The 16,864-nt window shown below is 57.6% G+C and overlaps 7 protein-coding genes across 7 annotated transcripts; 4 read left to right on the top strand and 3 right to left on the bottom strand.

The window, feature by feature from the left end:
- Nucleotides 1-521: 521 nt before the first annotated feature.
- LY79DRAFT_630476 (uncharacterized protein) lies at nt 522-2,094 on the bottom strand (the record flags this gene model as incomplete). Its single annotated transcript, XM_060562165.1, has 3 exons — nt 1,690-2,094; nt 784-1,473; nt 522-629 (listed from the first exon to the last, which is right to left on the bottom strand). The coding sequence occupies exons 1-3, from the start codon at nt 1,807-1,809 to the stop codon at nt 522-524; spliced, it is 918 nt and encodes a 305-aa protein (XP_060415101.1). The 5' UTR covers nt 1,810-2,094.
- Nucleotides 2,095-3,035: 941 nt separating this feature from the next.
- On the top strand, nt 3,036-4,897 carry LY79DRAFT_630475 (haloacid dehalogenase-like hydrolase). The gene is made up of 2 exons (XM_060562164.1): nt 3,036-3,459; nt 3,525-4,897. Exons 1-2 carry the CDS (start codon nt 3,443-3,445, stop codon nt 4,438-4,440), a joined length of 933 nt encoding a protein of 310 aa, XP_060415100.1. The 5' UTR covers nt 3,036-3,442; the 3' UTR covers nt 4,441-4,897.
- A 646-nt stretch (nt 4,898-5,543) lies between these two features.
- Nucleotides 5,544-8,666, bottom strand: LY79DRAFT_171847 (uncharacterized protein). Its single transcript, XM_060551221.1, has 3 exons — nt 7,866-8,666; nt 6,405-7,806; nt 5,544-6,338 (listed from the first exon to the last, which is right to left on the bottom strand). The coding sequence occupies exons 1-3, from the start codon at nt 8,182-8,184 to the stop codon at nt 5,729-5,731; spliced, it is 2,331 nt and encodes a 776-aa protein (XP_060415099.1). The 5' UTR covers nt 8,185-8,666; the 3' UTR covers nt 5,544-5,728.
- Nucleotides 8,667-11,601: 2,935 nt separating this feature from the next.
- On the top strand, nt 11,602-12,150 carry LY79DRAFT_171836 (uncharacterized protein). Its single transcript, XM_060551219.1, has one exon. The coding sequence runs from the start codon at nt 11,653-11,655 to the stop codon at nt 12,058-12,060; it is 408 nt and encodes a 135-aa protein (XP_060415098.1). The 5' UTR covers nt 11,602-11,652; the 3' UTR covers nt 12,061-12,150.
- LY79DRAFT_171841 (uncharacterized protein) lies at nt 12,151-12,916 on the top strand. The gene has a single exon (XM_060551220.1). It carries the CDS (start codon nt 12,241-12,243, stop codon nt 12,730-12,732), a length of 492 nt encoding a protein of 163 aa, XP_060415097.1. The 5' UTR covers nt 12,151-12,240; the 3' UTR covers nt 12,733-12,916.
- A 952-nt stretch (nt 12,917-13,868) lies between these two features.
- Nucleotides 13,869-14,529, bottom strand: LY79DRAFT_551018 (uncharacterized protein; the record flags this gene model as incomplete). The annotated part of the gene is made up of 2 exons (XM_060557610.1): nt 13,869-14,324; nt 14,420-14,529. Coding segments are annotated over 2 exons (566 nt in total), but the record flags the coding sequence as incomplete, so codon positions are not given.
- Nucleotides 14,530-15,344: 815 nt separating this feature from the next.
- On the top strand, nt 15,345-16,860 carry LY79DRAFT_551014 (pantoate-beta-alanine ligase). The gene has a single exon (XM_060557609.1). The coding sequence runs from the start codon at nt 15,582-15,584 to the stop codon at nt 16,713-16,715; it is 1,134 nt and encodes a 377-aa protein (XP_060415095.1). The 5' UTR covers nt 15,345-15,581; the 3' UTR covers nt 16,716-16,860.
- Nucleotides 16,861-16,864: the final 4 nt, after the last annotated feature.

Genomic DNA, 16,864 nt, shown 5'->3' with positions numbered 1-16,864 from the left:
TTTTTGTAGTGTGTTTCGCTGTCGGACCGTGTTTGGTGCCTGAGTGATATGAGGCGCTGATACCTTTCGAGGCCGTTCTTGATCTGGATTTGCGTTATTTGATGAGAGCAGGGAGGGGATGGATTCGGACTACCCGCGCTGGAGAGATGACCCGGGCTGGAAACGCTGATGCAGTAGCCATCCACGGAGAGACACAAATGTCGTCGGTATTGTTTGGGCCACTGGGTCGATGGGACGGGACTAGTTATTATTGAGGGCGTATGCTGTGTGCTGTTGTCCTCGATACGAGATAGTCTATAGGTACCGTTGTGCGCTCTGCCAGCCAAAAAATAAAATAAAAAATTGAAACCAAAAAGTAAAAGGGGGGATTGCTTTTCCCCACCACCTGTACCAAAGCCCGGACGGAAGAAATGATTACGATTTCTTTGACGAATAAACGATACATGCCTGTGGGAGTTGAGGATGCCCTGCTTCGAAAGAAAGGGGGACATGCCAGAAATCGTCAAGAGAGGGGGCTCTCATCACCGGCCCTGGTTGAAGTTCATCGAGTAGCCTCCCGTCTTCTCGTCCTTGACCATCTGGAAGTTATCTGTGCTCAGGCCGAAAGGCTTGAGGATGCCATTGCCCAGCTAGGAAGCACACCCGTGTCAGCCTCCTCCCGGTGAACATCAATGAAAGGGGGAGACTCAAGTAAAGGCAAAGAAAGAGGAACAAACCAACGTGGGAGGAAAAGAAGAAAGAAAAAAAGAACAAGAAAACCAAAAGAAAATAAAACAAACTCACCTCCTTCAGCTTCCCCCACATCTCGGCCGTCTCCTTCTCCTGCGCGGCCTTTGTCCGCGCCGGCAGCGCGCGCAGCTGGGCCTGCACGATCTTGCGGTCCGCGGGCGCCAGGTTCGACATGGCTGCCAGCGCGCGGTAGTCCTCCTCGGCGCCAGCGAGGCTCTGCCAGCCGCCTTCCTCGCTGCGCGCTCTTGCCCGGCGCATCAGCGCCTTGGCGCGGATCCGGAGGACGTCCTCGGCGCGCCGGCGGCGGGCTGCCTCCTCCTCCTCCTCCTTTTCGTCTTTGGGCGGCTGCGGTGCGGGTGCGGCCTTACTTGCGCCGGCGCTGACAATCTCCTCCTCGACGTCGTCGTCGTCGTCGTCCTCCTCCCCCTTCTTCTCGGCGGCGGCAGCGGCGGCGGCGGCTGCAGTCTTGTCCTTCTCGCGGCGCTCCCTCTCGAGCGCGGCCTCCTTGTCGATGCGGTCGAGGCCGTCGAGGGCGGCGGTGGCACTCGAGACGGCGTCCTTCCACTGCGAGAGCTTGAGGTGACAGGCGGCGATGTTGGAGCGCAGCACGGCGAGCTCGTAGTCGAGATAGTTGGGGCAGGCGGCGACAGCCTCGTCGTACTTGGCGATGGCCTCGTCGTACTTTGACGAGGAGAAGAGGGCGTTGGCCGCCGTCTTGCTGGCGTTGGACTCAGCCAGGAGGGACTGGGGGGGTCGTGTTAGTTTAATGGGGATATACGTATATGGGTTGGATGACGCCGCCTGGTGTCCGGCTCAAACGGGTGAACCATGGCCTTCATCATGCCGGCGGAACACAGAACGGGATTGAGATGGACCCGATTAAGGCTTCATATACCGAAGGCTCCGAGATTGAGAAGCCGAGACACGAAATCAGAGGGATAAAAAAAGAAAAAAACTTACCGCCTCTTCCTCGGGTGAGAACCTCTCCTGGGGCTGCTGCTCCTCCTCGTTCTCGTCCTCCTGGACGGGGTCGCCTTTGCCTTTGCCCTGAGGCTCCTTCTCGGCCTCCTTGGACGCCATTTCTTGAGAGAAATGAGAGGTTTTGATTGTAAGAGCTGTCGAGTAACGCGTGGCTGGAGATTGCGAGTTCAAGGGGTGAGTAGCGACCAACCGAGATTATGTCGTCACCGTCGCTGTTCTCGTACCCCACGTGGATCGTGGCGTGGTGGCGTGGTGGAGAGGGACGTTGAGGCTGTTCACATGTCTTGGGGCGCCTCGAAGCCACAATTGGCAACTGTAGTGGGGGCCCGGAGAACCCCAGTGGCTTGCGGCCCCCTGTTGCTTGGATTCTGGGGTCGTTGGCGCATGCAAAAGTTGGAGAAAGAAAAAAAGAACACCCAACGTTTGCACGGTGTGTTGATGCACCAGACAATTAAATACAACTCAGATCTCGAAGAATACTAAACACGAACATACCCATTTATTACCAGCGTTGCTCCCTTCATTTTTGGAAGCTATGACGTTCTCCTTGCATATGATGAATTAATGGCACCGTTGTCCTCTTTAGAGGTCAAGCTCATCACAGCCATTCCCTTACAAACTGTATAATTTAGCAAGCCACAGCAAAGCCATTACCAGAGACATACCTAGGGTAGACTAGTATTAAGCTAGTAAAGCCCGTCGGCTTATGACTCGTTAGCAAAAGGCCCAATACGGTGCGGCTGTCAATGATTAAAGCTATTATTGAGCCCCATGATCAGTGTATTTGAGGGTTTGTCTGCTTGCTGTATGAGTATTCTTGGGTCGAACAGCTACGTGCCGGGACAATGGACGCATTCGTAGCTATTATTCTCTCGCGAGTCCCATAACCGAGAAGCCTGCGCATGAAGGCAAACAAGGCCCGAAAGGCTCGGCTGTTCAGCCACTTGCTTTGATCGGCTTTTTGAGACCACTAGCTGGAACAAATGAGCCTGCAGCCAGGGATCATGAACCGCAGCGCAGACAATCAACCGCAGTCCATCGTTTTATGAATTTTCAATTATTGTTAATTCAACCGGGGGATCAAAGTGTTCTGATATCGTCCGACGCGTGCAAGGCAACAACAGAGTACGGGTTGACCAGGCCAAGTAAAAGACAAGGAAAGGTGCAGTCTGTACGGGTACCCCTCGCCCGCCTCAGATAACTAGGCAGGTAGGCACTTAGGTACCTAGGTACATACTCCAATCGTTGCCCCACTTCCCGTTCTCGAGCCAATGCTTTCCTTTTTTTTTTCTTTTTTTTCTTGGGCAAGAGCTGAGCGACCCCTCCATCGACGTCGCATCTGTCGACCCCGCCGACCCTGCCTGCCGCGCCTGCCTCGCCTGCCTCCATGGCACCTACCAACTTAACAACCTAGGATCCAATTGTTCCTTCCTCCCTCAATTCCTCTTTGCGGCTCTTTCCCAGAAGGAACAACACGGTTGCTTTCTTAAAAAAGGTCCTCGAGACGACAAAAAAACTCCCCTCTACTTTTCTCTCTCCACGTCACCCAATCGAGGAATCTCTTTCCCTTTTCCACCTCACCCTCGCCCAACTTCCTTTTCTCCTTCTCTCCTAAACCTCGACGCTTCTTCCCTCAAGCACTTCAAACAGCAGTCTCGGCCGTTGCTCTGCTACAGACCACGTCCAATTCCTCGACGTCTTCCACACAGTCATCGCTTCCCCCGACGTCATCATGGCTCCCCGTACCGAGTAAGTAACTCAAAGCTCCCACCCCTTCGCCCAGTGCCAATTGGCTGACACATGAGCTCTCTCAGCTTCCCGCCCGTCCGGGCCTGCCTCTTCGACATGGACGGTCTCCTTCTCGACACCGAGGACCTCTACACCGCTTGCATTAACGTCATCCTCGAGCAGTACGGCCGCCCCCTCCTGCCCTGGAACATCAAGGCCAAGCTCCAGGGCCGTCCCGGTCCCGAGTCCACCCGCATCTTCCGCGAGTGGGCGCAGCTCCCCATCGATCAGGACGAGTACCAGAAGAAGCTGTCCGTCCTCCAGCGCGAGCTCTTCCCCACCACCCAACCCCTCCCCGGCGTCCCCGAGCTCCTCCAGAACCTGGGCCGCACCCGCTACTGGGACCTCAAGCCCGCCGACACAGCCGCCGGCAAGAGCCCCCACCGCGTCCACATCGCCCTGGCTACTTCCTCCCACGAGGCCAACTTCAAGCTCAAGTCGGACCACCTGACCGAGCTCTTCTCCGTCTTCCCCTCCCACCGCCGCGTGCTCGGCGACGACAAGCGCATCGCCGCCGGCCGCGGCAAGCCCAACCCCGACATCTTCCTCCTCGCCCTCAAGACCATCAACGACTCCCTCGCCGACGGCGAGAAGCCCATCACTCCCGACGAGTGCCTCGTCTTCGAGGACTCGGTCCCCGGCGTCGAGGCCGGCCGCCGTGCCGGCATGCGCGTCATCTGGTGCCCCCACAAGGGTCTCCTCAAGGAGTACGCCGGCCGCGAGAAGGAGGTCCTCGCCGGCCGCACCGGTGAGGCCGGCCAGGTCGACATGCACCAGGTCGGCGACGTCGACGACGGCTGGGCCGAGTACCTCCCCACCCTCGAGCACTTCCCCTACGACAAGTTCGGCATGGTCATCCCCCCTGTCGAGGTCGACAGCGAGCCCTTCATGAAGGAGAACGTCGGCGACGTCCTCGTCGACAAGACCAACGGTTCCGCTTGAACGAGGGGAACTTGAGAAGGGACGAGCGACAGGCATTCGGCATTCCGACATGGTGTCATCCCCCTCCCCCCCACCAAGTTGGGTACCTGCCGACCTCTCTTCTTGAGAGACAAAAAAAAAACCCTCTTTCTCTTTTTTTTTTTTTTTTTTTGTGTCTGCCGAACGACACCACGAAGAACGGCTATAGACGAAACACCGATTTCGCGACGATTGACGAATGGATGGATTGGCATCATAGAAGATGATTCCTTGTGATAGGGATGGGGGGGGAAAAAGCAAATTAGACATACAACGAGTGTCTAGTGCAGGATACACCCTTGGTTCTTTTGCTTCTCCTTTTTTTTTTAAAGCATAGGCATTGCGATAGATTCCCAGGTTAGAGAGAAAGGTTACATGCATATAGACGATTGCCGTCCCCCCCAATACCGTGATACAAGTCGATACGCGCACAGTATCTAGCATCCCCTCCTCCTCACTCTCTACGCATGTGACAATCAAGCAACGACGGCGACGGAAGCGGGTGTGGCCAAGACTGAATAACTTGAATGTCTTATGGGTATGGGATGCTTCTCCCCCTTTCCAGAGCGTCCGGCTCTCCCTCTCAAATGCTAGATAGAGCAGATCCACAGCTTGTACCTCACCCCCCCCCCCCCATCTTCCTTCCGCATTTCCTGGTACCAAGTCCCAAGACGCCAAAATAACGAAACAGACAAAAGCACAAGAAAAAAGATGAAATAAAAAGTTTTTAAACCATAAGAAAACATACACGTCCAACTCCTCTCATGTCGCGGCCAAACAGCCAAGCGGCCAAGACGTTCCTTCCCTTCTCGTTCGCTGCGATGCTTTGCCGTCTCCGTCCTTGTAGACCCAAAGTCCCTTGCCCCCCCCCCCCTCCCCCAACCAAGAGGATGCGAAACATGAACAAAAAGAGATAAACAGAGATAAAAAGAATTGTTATAAAGAGGCTTTTTCTAAAATAAAAAAATGAGAAAAATAAAACCCCATAAAAACCTCTGACGGAAGAAAAGTGGTCGTGATTGTAAGACGACAGCCAGTGCCATCTTTCTATCCATCATCCGCAATGCTGCTAACGATGACCCGCCTATGTTTGTTGAGGGAATAAAAGGTATTACATGTAGACCAGAGGGACCTTGGGGGTCCTCCGAGAAAAGAGCAGTAGAAGGGTGAAGAAGCTGCGCAAAAGTCGGCTGCGGAGTTGGCCATGCCAGAGGAGTCGACTCTGCGAGGAAAGAATCATAGCGAGGAGAGAATCATAGCGAGGAAAGAATCATAGGAAGCCCTGTGCGCTGTGCGTGTTTGACCGGTTGGGGGGCTCGTACCAGTTCTGGTACGGGTGGTTCGGCAGGCTAAAGTCGGCGAACGAGAGCGGGTTGACCAGCGCCTTCATCGGTGCCGACGACGCGGCGCTCGACCCCGGAGGGCCCGACGTGCCCGACGAAGTCGCCATGGCGGGCGGATTGCTAGGCGGGCCAGGCCTACCATATCCAACCGAGCCCCTATGGTCGTTGATGCCAGGGAGGGTGGAGTGGGAGGGCGCGGGGCTGGGCCAACCCCAGGCCTTCTTGAGCTCGCTGTGGATCTTACCGAGTCGCCAGCCGCTCTCGGCATGGATCTTGTCGAGGATCTCGAGCACCTCCTCCTGCTCGCGCGGATCGGTCAGGACGGCCGAGGCGATGGCGAGGGAGCGGATGGCAACGGAGGCGACGCCGCGGTCTTTGGTGTGTGCGACGATACCGCAGACCTGATGCGCGTGGTGCAGCTGCAGGGCACGCATCTCCTCCGACGCCTTGCCCGGCTCCATGGGGTTGGTCTGGGCGAGGATACACTGGGCGGTGTGGTAAAAGAGGCGGCCGATAATGGCGGCGCGCTTGATTAGCCTGTACATAGACTGGTTAGGAGAGAGACCATTGTGAAGGGAAGGGGAGGGGAGGTGCGAAACCTACCAGACGTTGGGGAAAGCAGACTTGGACTTGGTCTGCGACGGGTAAAGGTAACCAAAGGGGTGCATCGTCCTCGGACACACGTTGTTCCACCTGTCACACAACCTCTTCAAGTCTTGCCACTGCGCCAGCCGGTTGCCCAGACGGATTTGCTCGTCATGGGGGCTCGGCTCCTGAAACCGCGGGATCGTGGCGCGGAAGTTGGCAATCTTGGCAACGATGTACAAGATCCGCTGCACCCACAGCTCCTCCTGGCCGAAGCCGTCGCCAGAAGCCTGCCTCGTAGCTGCCGCGACCGCGGCGCCGGTGTCTGCCGCAAAGTCCATGCCTAGACCCCACTGGTCCGGGTCCCACGACGTCTGCCAGTTGAAGGCCAGGCAGGAGAGCACCTCCATGCCGATGTTGAGCCAGAAGCAGGCGGCGCCGATGCCGGATGACTTGGCGTCCCACTTGCACTCGCGGATGAGGGCGCGGGCGCCAGCGATGTGGTTCATGCGCTGGGCGGGCTTCTCGGACATGATCTCGTAGACGTTGAGGACAACGGCGGTGGTGGCGCACTCGCCCATGTTGCGGTCCGGGTTTTGCAAGCTGCGGAGGAGCTGAGTCGTGGCGGTATCGTAGTAGAAGAGGGCCTTGTCGTCCTTGTAGGCCGGGTTGACGAGGGTCAGGTGCTTGACGCCGCAGGCGAGGCAGGCGTTGAGCAGCATGGGCGACTTGAGGGAGTGGTAAGGGATGAGACGGGAGAAGTGCTTCTCCTTGTCGAGCGAGTCCATCCAGACGCCGACCTCCTCGACGAAGACCTGCATGTACAGGATCTCCTCGGGCGAGTTGAGGTACTCCCTCTCGCGGGTCGAAGCCTTCTCGCTCGGCGGCGGCGTCATCATGCCATCTGGGGCCAGGGGATTGGCGGCGGCAGCGACGCTGCCGCGGTAGCTGTGGGGCGGCGCCGTAGGCTGCGGCACGATGGACGCTGCGCTCGATACGTCGCTGTCGCGATGGCCGTGATGACGAGGGGGCCCATCGCGGTACGGGGCAAAGTGGTCGTGGAGGCCGTACGGGTGAGGCCCCGGGTGGGCAGAGTTTTGAGGCGTGAGGTAGGGGTTATCGCTGTCACGACGCGGGTGCACCGACTCGGCGGCCCGCGGCGGCTCGTGACGGTGGGCGTAGCTGTACATGGGAGGCGGTGGAGGGTGGTGCAAGATGTGAGTCCTTGGTGATACGGATATATCAGGGCCACTTGCGTGTGCTTGAGGGAGGAGATGGCCTTGGTGACGGAGGGTTGGTTCAAGATGGCTCGTGTGCCGAGGGGGGGCGGCGGCTGCTGCTTGCTTATCTAGGTGAGCGTAGCGGCCAAGACCTCCAACATATTCTGAGGCGATCTGCCTCGATTCGTCCTGAAATTGGACTGGCGGCTGGCGTTAGCACCGACAGTTTCTGGGCAACTCATGCGGAATGGCGACCTACCTGACCACTCGACGGTGGGCGGCATATACGGCGGCTGCTTGACTTGCACGTCTATGAAGTTTAGCCGCACGCCGCGCTTGCACTCGCGGCTGCTTTTCCTGCAATTTAAACATTCTGGTAACCCTTCGTCACATTTTAGATGCCGTTCTCTACACGTTAGACACCCCGTCCGCACTCGTTTTGATTTCGTGGCGGTCACGGCGGCGGCGGCGGCCGACTTCTCTGGTGATTTGGGCTTGATGAGGAGGTCCCGCGACGGGGTGAGTGAGTGAATGCTCGCGCTGCGGCGGGGCGGGATGTGGGAGCTGGGCAAGTTCATATTGGCGGGTTGAAAGTGCTGATGCTGGTAACTCTGCTGGTGATAGGGCTGTTGATGATAGAGACTTTGCCTAAGATATGAGTTGGAGGCGGTGGAATCGGCTTCGGGGTCAAGGGAAAAGTCCGGGGTGAAGTCGGAAGAGAAGCCAAAGGAGAGGGTTGAGGTTTGGTCGTCTTGGTCGTCTTCGTCGTCGTCGACGCCTAGGTAGGTATCCTGTACGAAGTTGAGGGACGGATGCTCGTAAGGTTGCAGCACCGCCGAACCAAGGCTAAAGCCTGGCACGAGGACGCCTGCAGAGGCGTCGTATGCCTCCAGGGCTGCCAAAAAAACCCCGTCTCTGGTGAGTAGAGACGGAGAGGGTGTTCAACGAGGGTTCGAAAGACCCGATTGACGCGATTGAGGCTGTGACACGGGTACAGTCGTGGGCATGAACGAAGTACGGTTTGCTGTGAGAGGCGGCAGAATGTCGGTCGTCGGGTTTTGACGGTCTCACGATCAGAAAGCGAGAAAGATTGGCGGGGAAAGTTGAGTGAGCGGCTAGGGGGCTCAGATGTATTGGGGGCCCACGGATTCCTTAAAGGGTGCTTGCTGTGCTGGTGGTAGTGGTGGTGGTGGCTGTTAAGATGGGTGTTATCGGGTTGGCGACAGGGTTGAAACCGGAGGATCGCCAAGTCTATGGTGTGATGCAGCAACGTTGAGTGTCGGTAGCGGACGGTGAGCGAGTAAGCAGGGTGGAAGGGAGGAGAAATAGAGAGGGCGCGAGAGTGAGAGACAAGATGCGTGTGAGAGAGAAAGCGGTTTGCGAGTTGAAAAGCCGAGATGCAAGACACAAGCTTGTGTCCTGGGAGGATGGGATTGGCTTGACTAGCGCAAAGGACGGCGAAGCGTGAAGAGTGGTCCCGTCCTCTGTAAATCACTCTAGGCTCAGGATTGGCCGTTGGACGGTTTGTGGAGTGGGTGTGTTAATGGGTGTGGTGTGCACACGGTGTGGTGGGCTCTGTCGGGTGGATGGGACTTGTTCTGTTCTCGCGCCTACACAAGGTATGCAGGAATCCCGGGCGGGCAGGGTGGGCAAAGTCTGGGGGCGTGGGCGTGGGCGTGGGCGTAGGCGTGTGTCTGAGGGAAAGCCAACAGCCAGCAACAATGTGCTCGTTTCTCTCTCTCTCTCTCTCCCTGGTTGGCGTCGTCTGGAATCTGATACTGCGATCTCCCCTGTTCTGTGGTGCAGTGGGCGTGTCTCGTTGATGGACGGGGTTCAGCCCATGGATGGGAAGCAGCACCTGTTTCGATGGACTATACTCTGGACCAGGTATGACGAGGCGGTAACAGCAGAGGGCAGGACAGGACAGGACAAGACAGGACAGGACAGGACAGGACAGGACAGGACAGGACAGGACAAGTTCTTGCCCAGGCGACGGGCGGTAGGAGTAGGCGTCGAGATGGAATCCCTCGGCAACGCGACGGGATCAAGCGGGATGGCTCTCGCAGCTGAAGAGGAACTACCTACGCAGCTGAACGGTTAGCGGGGAGGGAACAGGGGTGGAATGTCCTGCTTTGTGGGTAGTGGTTGTGAAAGCGTGTTCTGGCCAAGGCAGTTCTTGCAATAGGTAAAGAGATGCGGATGCGGATGCGGATGCAGGTGCAGGTGCAGGTGCAGCCGCGGTATTGGTCAGGCAAGTGAAGACGAATGTTGCCAGCAATGGGAACAACGAGTGTAGGTAGTAGCCTGGACTCGTTTGACCGTACCTGGACTCAGCGCCAGAAAGTTCCTAAATAGGCGAGGTGAGGTAAAGGAACAGAGCGTTGACAGGCGGGCTATGTTTAGCAAGACGGGCCACCAGACGTGTGGGTAAAAGAGGGGAGTGAGCAGCGCCGGTCGTCGGGAAGTGTGGGTTAGGAAAACGTAATGGTCGACGTCGGAATTAAGTGCGTCCAGAACTTCTTCTTTTTCTTCTTCCACAGATCATTGAGCTCAGGTTTGTTTTAGAAGGGGGGGTGTGTGTGGAAGAGAGAAGACCCTCGGCTCGGAGGGGGAGGGCCTACAGCAAGCGGAAGGTAACCATTTTCGTGCGAGAGTGGATGCAAAGGTGCAGGCCGAGCGAGTGAGGGACGGAGGACGGAGGACGGAGGACGAAGAGAGAGGAGAGAGGGGAGAGAGAGAGAGAGAGAGAGAGAGAGAGAGAGAGAGAGAGAGAGAGAGAAATGAGACGCAGCCAACTGGAGGCCAAAGGTCGGAGGGAGGAATGGATGGGTGGCCGGTGGGTGTGTGGCTTGGAAAAGTCGAGTAAGGGGAGGGAGGGAGCTTGGAGATAGACTCGACTCGACACAGCCAGGTAAAACGATGTCTGACGCCTACACACCAGGGCGTGTTTTGATCCACAGACGGCCGGCCCGGCAAGGCAAGGCAGGTGTCTCCTCTCCCCTCTTCCCTCGTCTCTTTCCCTCTCTGTCTCTTCTCTGTCTGTGCCTGCCTCTCCTCTATCTCTCTCTCTCTCTCTCTCTCTTTCCTCCGCTCCTCCCCCCCCTCCTCCTTCTCAAACCGGAGCGAGTCCCCTGGTATCCACTTTTTAAGATGGAAGAAGCGTTTGCCGATGGCTGACAGGTACGTACAGTACAAAGCGACTGAGAGTGGCATTTCCAGGGCAAGTACATACAGCCACCAACTGCCCCGGTAAGGTACTCTGCAAGGTAGGTACACGCGTACAGGTCATGTACACTACACCGTCTTTGGTCACACTGATCGGGAAGGACTGATCTGCACATGTGCCTGCCTGCCTGCGTTCATTCTTCAATTCCTCGACGCTGGCGACGGACCGTCCGGAGCAGAGACACGGCGGGCTGGCGTTGCGCTGCGTTGCGCCTTGTTGCAACTTTTGTATATCAACGTTAAGTCATGCATCGTTGCCACGATGAAAGCATTACCGAGTCTTCCCCACTAATGTGTGAATGTGTGATATACGTAGTAATGCCTAGTGCCTTGACTTGCCCTGACTAACTAGACTTGACCTGACTTGCCCTGACTTGGTCTGGCACTCAATCTGGCCAGAGCCCGCGCAGGCTGAGCCGTAAGTCCGCGCCGTCTGATCCGGCCCCGATGGCCTTTAACAACCAGCGGTGCACAGCGGGAAAACACCCCCTTTTGCCGAACTGAGAATCCTCGTGAATAATTCGCAACGATGGGGGAAAGGGCAAGACCAGCTCGCGACCCGTGTGTCTCTCGGGCCAATGCCATCATGCCAAATGCGTGCAGACACAGCCACAGGGCGTTTCTCCAATCGCCTCCCGTGCCTGGCGCGGGACGCTGTTGCAGGCTAGAATCATGGTTCAACCAACACACGCACCCGCACCACCACCACCACCACCACCACTCCCACCAACCATGACGACGAACAGCACACAAATTGCACGATTTTGCGAGAGGGAGAAAGTTACGGTCAATTGGACCCTATCATCTCGTGGCCATTTCAAATGTCTTTCCCTCTCACCTTCTGCTTCTTGGATTTCTTGCTTCTCCTCCTCCTGGTAATGCCCAATGCCGCAGTGTCGTGTCCGCCAGCCGCTGTGAAAATACGGTTCAGGCGTATCAACCGAATGCCAAGTAAATGTCAAGCAATGCATAAACACACAACGCTGCCCCGAGGACGACGTGTGTTCCTTTTCTTTTTCGTCCAGGGATGGGCCGTGAACGCGTTGCCTCGTCCGTCGTTGTCGACACTCTCGTTAGAGACTTGCTTCGGCTTCTCTTGCTCCCTAGGAAACCCTTCGAACCACACACACACACTCTCTCTCTCTCTCTTACCTCAGACGACCGAGTCCCATGGTTACGGGGAGTCATCCCGTTGCAATCAAGACGAATGGCCTTGGTTTAGCCTTTGAACCCCTCCCCGGGTCTCCGTCCCTTTCTGACGACTGGAAATTTGTGGGCTCTCTGCTCCACCCGATATGTCCATCACCAGTCAGGCCCGCCGCGGCGATGACTTAGCGAAACTTGCCGCGTCCCCCCCACTTGCGGGACGAGTTGCAATTGCAGTCGCAAGCTGAGATCGCATCCGGGTGATGATGCCTCTCGTCTGGCGGGGAGGCTTGGGCTTAGCCACCGGTTCCGCGCGTCACGGTCGCGGACCGTCGTATTCTACCGCCCCATCTGTCGGACGGTCCGCAAAACAAAAAAGGGAACGAAACCCGCCCCACCGTCATCGTGCCAAATATGGCCGGTTATCGCCTGTTCCCTCTCGTCTCCTCTCCCCCTCTCTCATCTCTGTCCACCCCGGCCGGATGTTTGCTCCAGGCCGTCCGGGTCGGTTTGATCGCCGCCCTCCAGCGCGACCATTTCCCTGCCCGGGTACGTCGATCCCAGAGCCAAAAAGTCTCTGCCATTTCGAAATTCACGACCGGCTAATAATCGCCTCGGTTCAGCCGCAAGGAAACTGCGGCTCAACTGCTGACTACGGTTGTGAGAGCGACAACCAGCCACCCCCTCCATGTCGGCCGATCTGTCATGGTGGGCGATCAGAGCCGTTGAGGCGTCTCAAACTCTCCCAGCTATAATGCTGGGGTGCGACAGCATAAACTCTCTTCTTCTTTTTTTTTTTTTTTTTTTTTTTTTTTGGGCCAATTTGAGTTGTGCCAGTTTGCCCCGTCTGGGGTGCGTATATGGGCGACGAATGTCGCGAGTATACCGGTACCAAACCTCCTCAAAGCTTGCTGAAGGTTAGCACAGTACCTGCGGTGCTTTATCATCCAATATGGAAACACAAGTACTGCCTTAACCTTCAACATGCTGGAGGGAAGTTTTTGCCCTTGTTTCGTTTGGTCTTTGCGCTGGTCGAGAGAGACCGCGCTCGCTGTAACCTTTCCCGTAATGAACACAAGTCGTTGCGTCTGCCCGCGTCTCGTTGCCCTTTCTTTCGGGTAAACTATCGGGGACAAGGGGAGGGGCCCGCGGCTTGACCCCGTCTCAAGATTCGTCTGGTCTCGCAAATTATCCCTGGGTTTAAACTATCAGAGTCCCACCCAGTCGTCGTAGAGTGCCATGACCCCCCCCTCCCGCACTCGGCTGTTCTAGCTGCCGAGACTGGCCCAACCAACTTGGCGTGCCGACAGCAGGCTGTAGCGAGCGGTCTTTTGCGAGTTGGTGGTTTTGCCAAGAAAGATGATGATGCTAATGTTGCCAAGTGCCGTCCAGTGGTGCGAAACCTGCACCAGACGAACCCAGGACTGAAACAGAGAGTCGCGAGAGCCACACGTATGGATGGATATCTGCTTTTCGGCCCCCCCCCCCCCCCCCCCCCCTGCCTTCCCTGTCAGTTGTGACTGCTTCGCCGCGTCCACCGAGCTTATGGGCGCGATACTTCAGGAACGTAGCACGTCGTCGTATGCTTTTTTTTTTTCTCTCCTCACTTGTTATCCAAGCACCCTCAAAGTGTATCCAGAAGCGAGCCTAGGGCCCTAGTCCCATAAATGTCGTACCAGAACCGAGCCGGGAAAGCGAAGGCGGACGATCATTCAAGGACAGAAAGCTGTCGCGTCATGTTTCTCGGCGAATTGGAGACACAAGGTTGTATTTTCTATGGGGCAGCGAATGGTGGAGGAACAGCGACACCGCCGTGTTACTGACTTTCTGCTTGTACTCCGTGGCGAAAAAGGTAGTCACAGCTAGATCGTCATCTTGTTTCGACACATACCCACATCGATATGCCCCCACTGTAAAGGGTCTTGCGCGGACGAAGGCTTGACACATCGCATCCGGAGGGGGGGGGATGGGCTTCTCTGGTAGTTCTTGCCCTGCTCTGCCCTGCCTGCCTGCGTTATCCCCTGGGTTGACGGCGTTTCCTAGAGGAAGCGGGAACGCAACTTGTGGTGTCCCGGATGTGGGGGGTTGTCGGCCTTGGCCCCTGGGGCGACTCCTCAGCCCGGACGACGAGTCGAAATGCAAATCGCCCCAAATACCCTGGTTTTTCCTGCCACCTCTCGAATCAGTCATCTGCAACCGACGCCGGGGCTGATCGAGCAGCTTGGCGGAGCTGGTGGTACAGCTCGAGTCTCCTGTGCCACAGGCTCCCCCACACATTGGACCTGCGCCTCTTGGCAGAGCAGCCGGCGATGCCGTGCAAAAAAGCAACGACAATAGCCCATCAGTGCTATAACTTGCGGTTGTAAGTCTAGGGGGGTGGGGGGGGGGGGAGAGAGGGGATTAATCCTCTCCCCCTTCGAAATCCTCGGTGCCGAGTCACACCCGTCGCAGTCGTCGTCCGCGGAGGGAGATTGAATGTCACCCCGCGCTGCAACCGAGGGTTCCATTTGTCGTGACGGCTTTTCGTCTGAAAGTGCCGGTAGGGCGAGCATGGTTGGACGAGGGCGGAAACCACTGCCGGGCTTTTCTGCTACATCTCAGCCAAGATGCCAAGAAAGCGTCTCCAGGCGTGAAACAGGAGGCTTGACAAATCGGTATCAAGGCTTTTCTGGGGGAAAAGGAAGGGAGAAGAAGAAGAAGAGGAGGAAGAAGAGCCGAGGGAGATTCGGCCGCTTTCTTCCTCTGCCTTTTTTTTGTTTTGCCCTTGGGAAAATCCGAGAAGGGAGAGCGGATGGCAAGTTCAGACTTTGAGGAGGGGGGGGGGGGGGGGGGGGTGGCCGATTTGGTCGGCTATGGGCGAGATCACGGCCCGAGGAGAAACACTGACGGCAATCTTGTATACCGGTAGTCGTGTCACACGTACAGGTCGTCTGTACCATGTGTACGACGAGACTGACCTGGCATTGACTCCATGTCCCCAACGCATTATGTCACAAAATGAGGTAGATGACTAGAAACCTGCCAAAATAAACAATAGAAAAAAAAATACAGAAACAGATATCGCGTTAACAGAGGGCCGCCTGCAGACAAAGGCACGGAAAGGTAAGGAGGGGAAGGAAGAGGGGAGTTGGGAAAAAGAAGGTGAGCATGGGAGCCCAGGAAGGAAAAGGCTGTGACAGCGGGAAGTTTGGCGAGGTTATTCAGTGGATAACGCTGCGAATTCCCCGACGCGGCCCACGCCAACCTCACCACCCGCTAAGGCTCGGTGAGTCGGCGGTCAGTTGGCTGTCTCCTGGCACCCCCCGGTCCCATGCTGACTCATCTCGCTTGTATAATTTGCTTACGTCAGATTCTTCCACCTGCAGGACCCACACAAGCTTCCGCCGAAGCTGCCGCCTTCACCGAGCTCACCGAAGACCCTGCGCCCATCTCCACACAAAGCTCTCTCTCCCTCCGTCCCCAAAAATCCGCCGCAGAAACCATCACAGTTCGCCGACTTCATAAGCCATTGCGCCTCCACAATGGCCACGATCCCCTTCCTACCTCCCTAAGACACGCAATCCCCGATTTCTCGTCTCATCCACACGATTTGAGCCCGCTCAAGATGCTCGCCCGCACCCTCCGCGCCGCGGGCACAACCCCAGCACGTGCTCACCACCACCAGCTCCGAACGGCATGCTCCTCCTCATCCTCCTCCGCCGCCGCCGCCGAGACCCTCCCCTCCAGCCCCATTCGCGTGTTCCGCTCCGTCTCAGATCTCCGGAAGTGGCGTCGCCCACACGTCGTCAACTATCGTTCCGTTGGCCTAGTCCCGACCATGGGCGCCCTGCACGAGGGCCACCTCTCGCTCATCCGCGCCGCCGCCCGCGAGAACCACCACGTCGTCGTCTCCATCTACGTCAACCCGGCGCAATTCGGCGTCTCCGAGGACCTCGAATCGTACCCCGTCACCTGGGCCCGCGACGCCGCCGCCCTGCGCGACCTCGACCGCGAGCTAGCTGACGACGGCGGCGCCCTGGGCCGCGTCAGCGCCGTCTTCGCCCCGACCACCTCCGAGATGTACCCCGCCGGCTTCCCCGGCCAGGCCGTCGACAGCAAGGGCAGCTTCGTCACCATCACCCCCGTCGGCGAGGTCCTCGAGGGCGCCAGCCGGCCGACCTTCTTCCGCGGCGTCGCCACCGTGTGCATGAAGCTGTTCAACATCGTGCAGCCCGAGCGCGTCTATTTTGGCCAGAAGGACGTCCAGCAGACTGTCATCATCCGCCGCATGGTCGAGGACTTTATGCTACCCGTCGAGGTCGTCGTCGGCGAGACGATGCGCGAGCCCGACGGCCTCGCCCTCAGCTCCCGCAACGTGTACCTCGGCGAGCGACGGCGCAAGGTCGCGACCGTGCTGCACCGCGCGCTCAAGGCCGCCGAGGGCACGTACCAGCAGGGCGCGCTGGACCGCGACGCGATCCTCGGCGCCGCGAACCGGGTCGCCGCCGACGTACTGTCGGAGCAGTCGAGGTCGGCACCCAAGGACAGGGTCATGTTCGAGGTGGACTACATCTCGCTAGCGGACCCGGATTCCATGCAGGAAATCAACACCGTCGTCCCCACCAAGGGCGGGATACTCAGCGGTGCCGTCAAGATGTTGCCGGTGGAGGAGCCGCAGCCAGACGAGGACCTTGGCCACAATAATGGGCCGGCGGTGCGGCTCATTGACAACATCATCCTCAAGCCTAATACCCAGTAAAAGTCAGAGGGTTGGCACAGCCGGCTTCACGAATTGGGACGAGGACCTGGGCGTAACCATTACTTGTTCATCGCATGATGCTATAAAAGCCTCTTGGACACCACTCGAGAATGTCATGCTTTGTAACCCCCCGGCTCCCCCCCCCCCCC

This window comes from Colletotrichum navitas (assembly GCF_030913465.1).
Source record: "Colletotrichum navitas strain CBS 125086 chromosome Unknown LY79scaffold_23, whole genome shotgun sequence".
In the NCBI taxonomy this organism is placed as follows: Eukaryota; Fungi; Ascomycota; class Sordariomycetes; order Glomerellales; family Glomerellaceae; genus Colletotrichum; species Colletotrichum navitas.
Note: the sequence above shows the minus strand (reverse complement) of the source record. Positions and strands in the feature narration are given on the sequence as shown.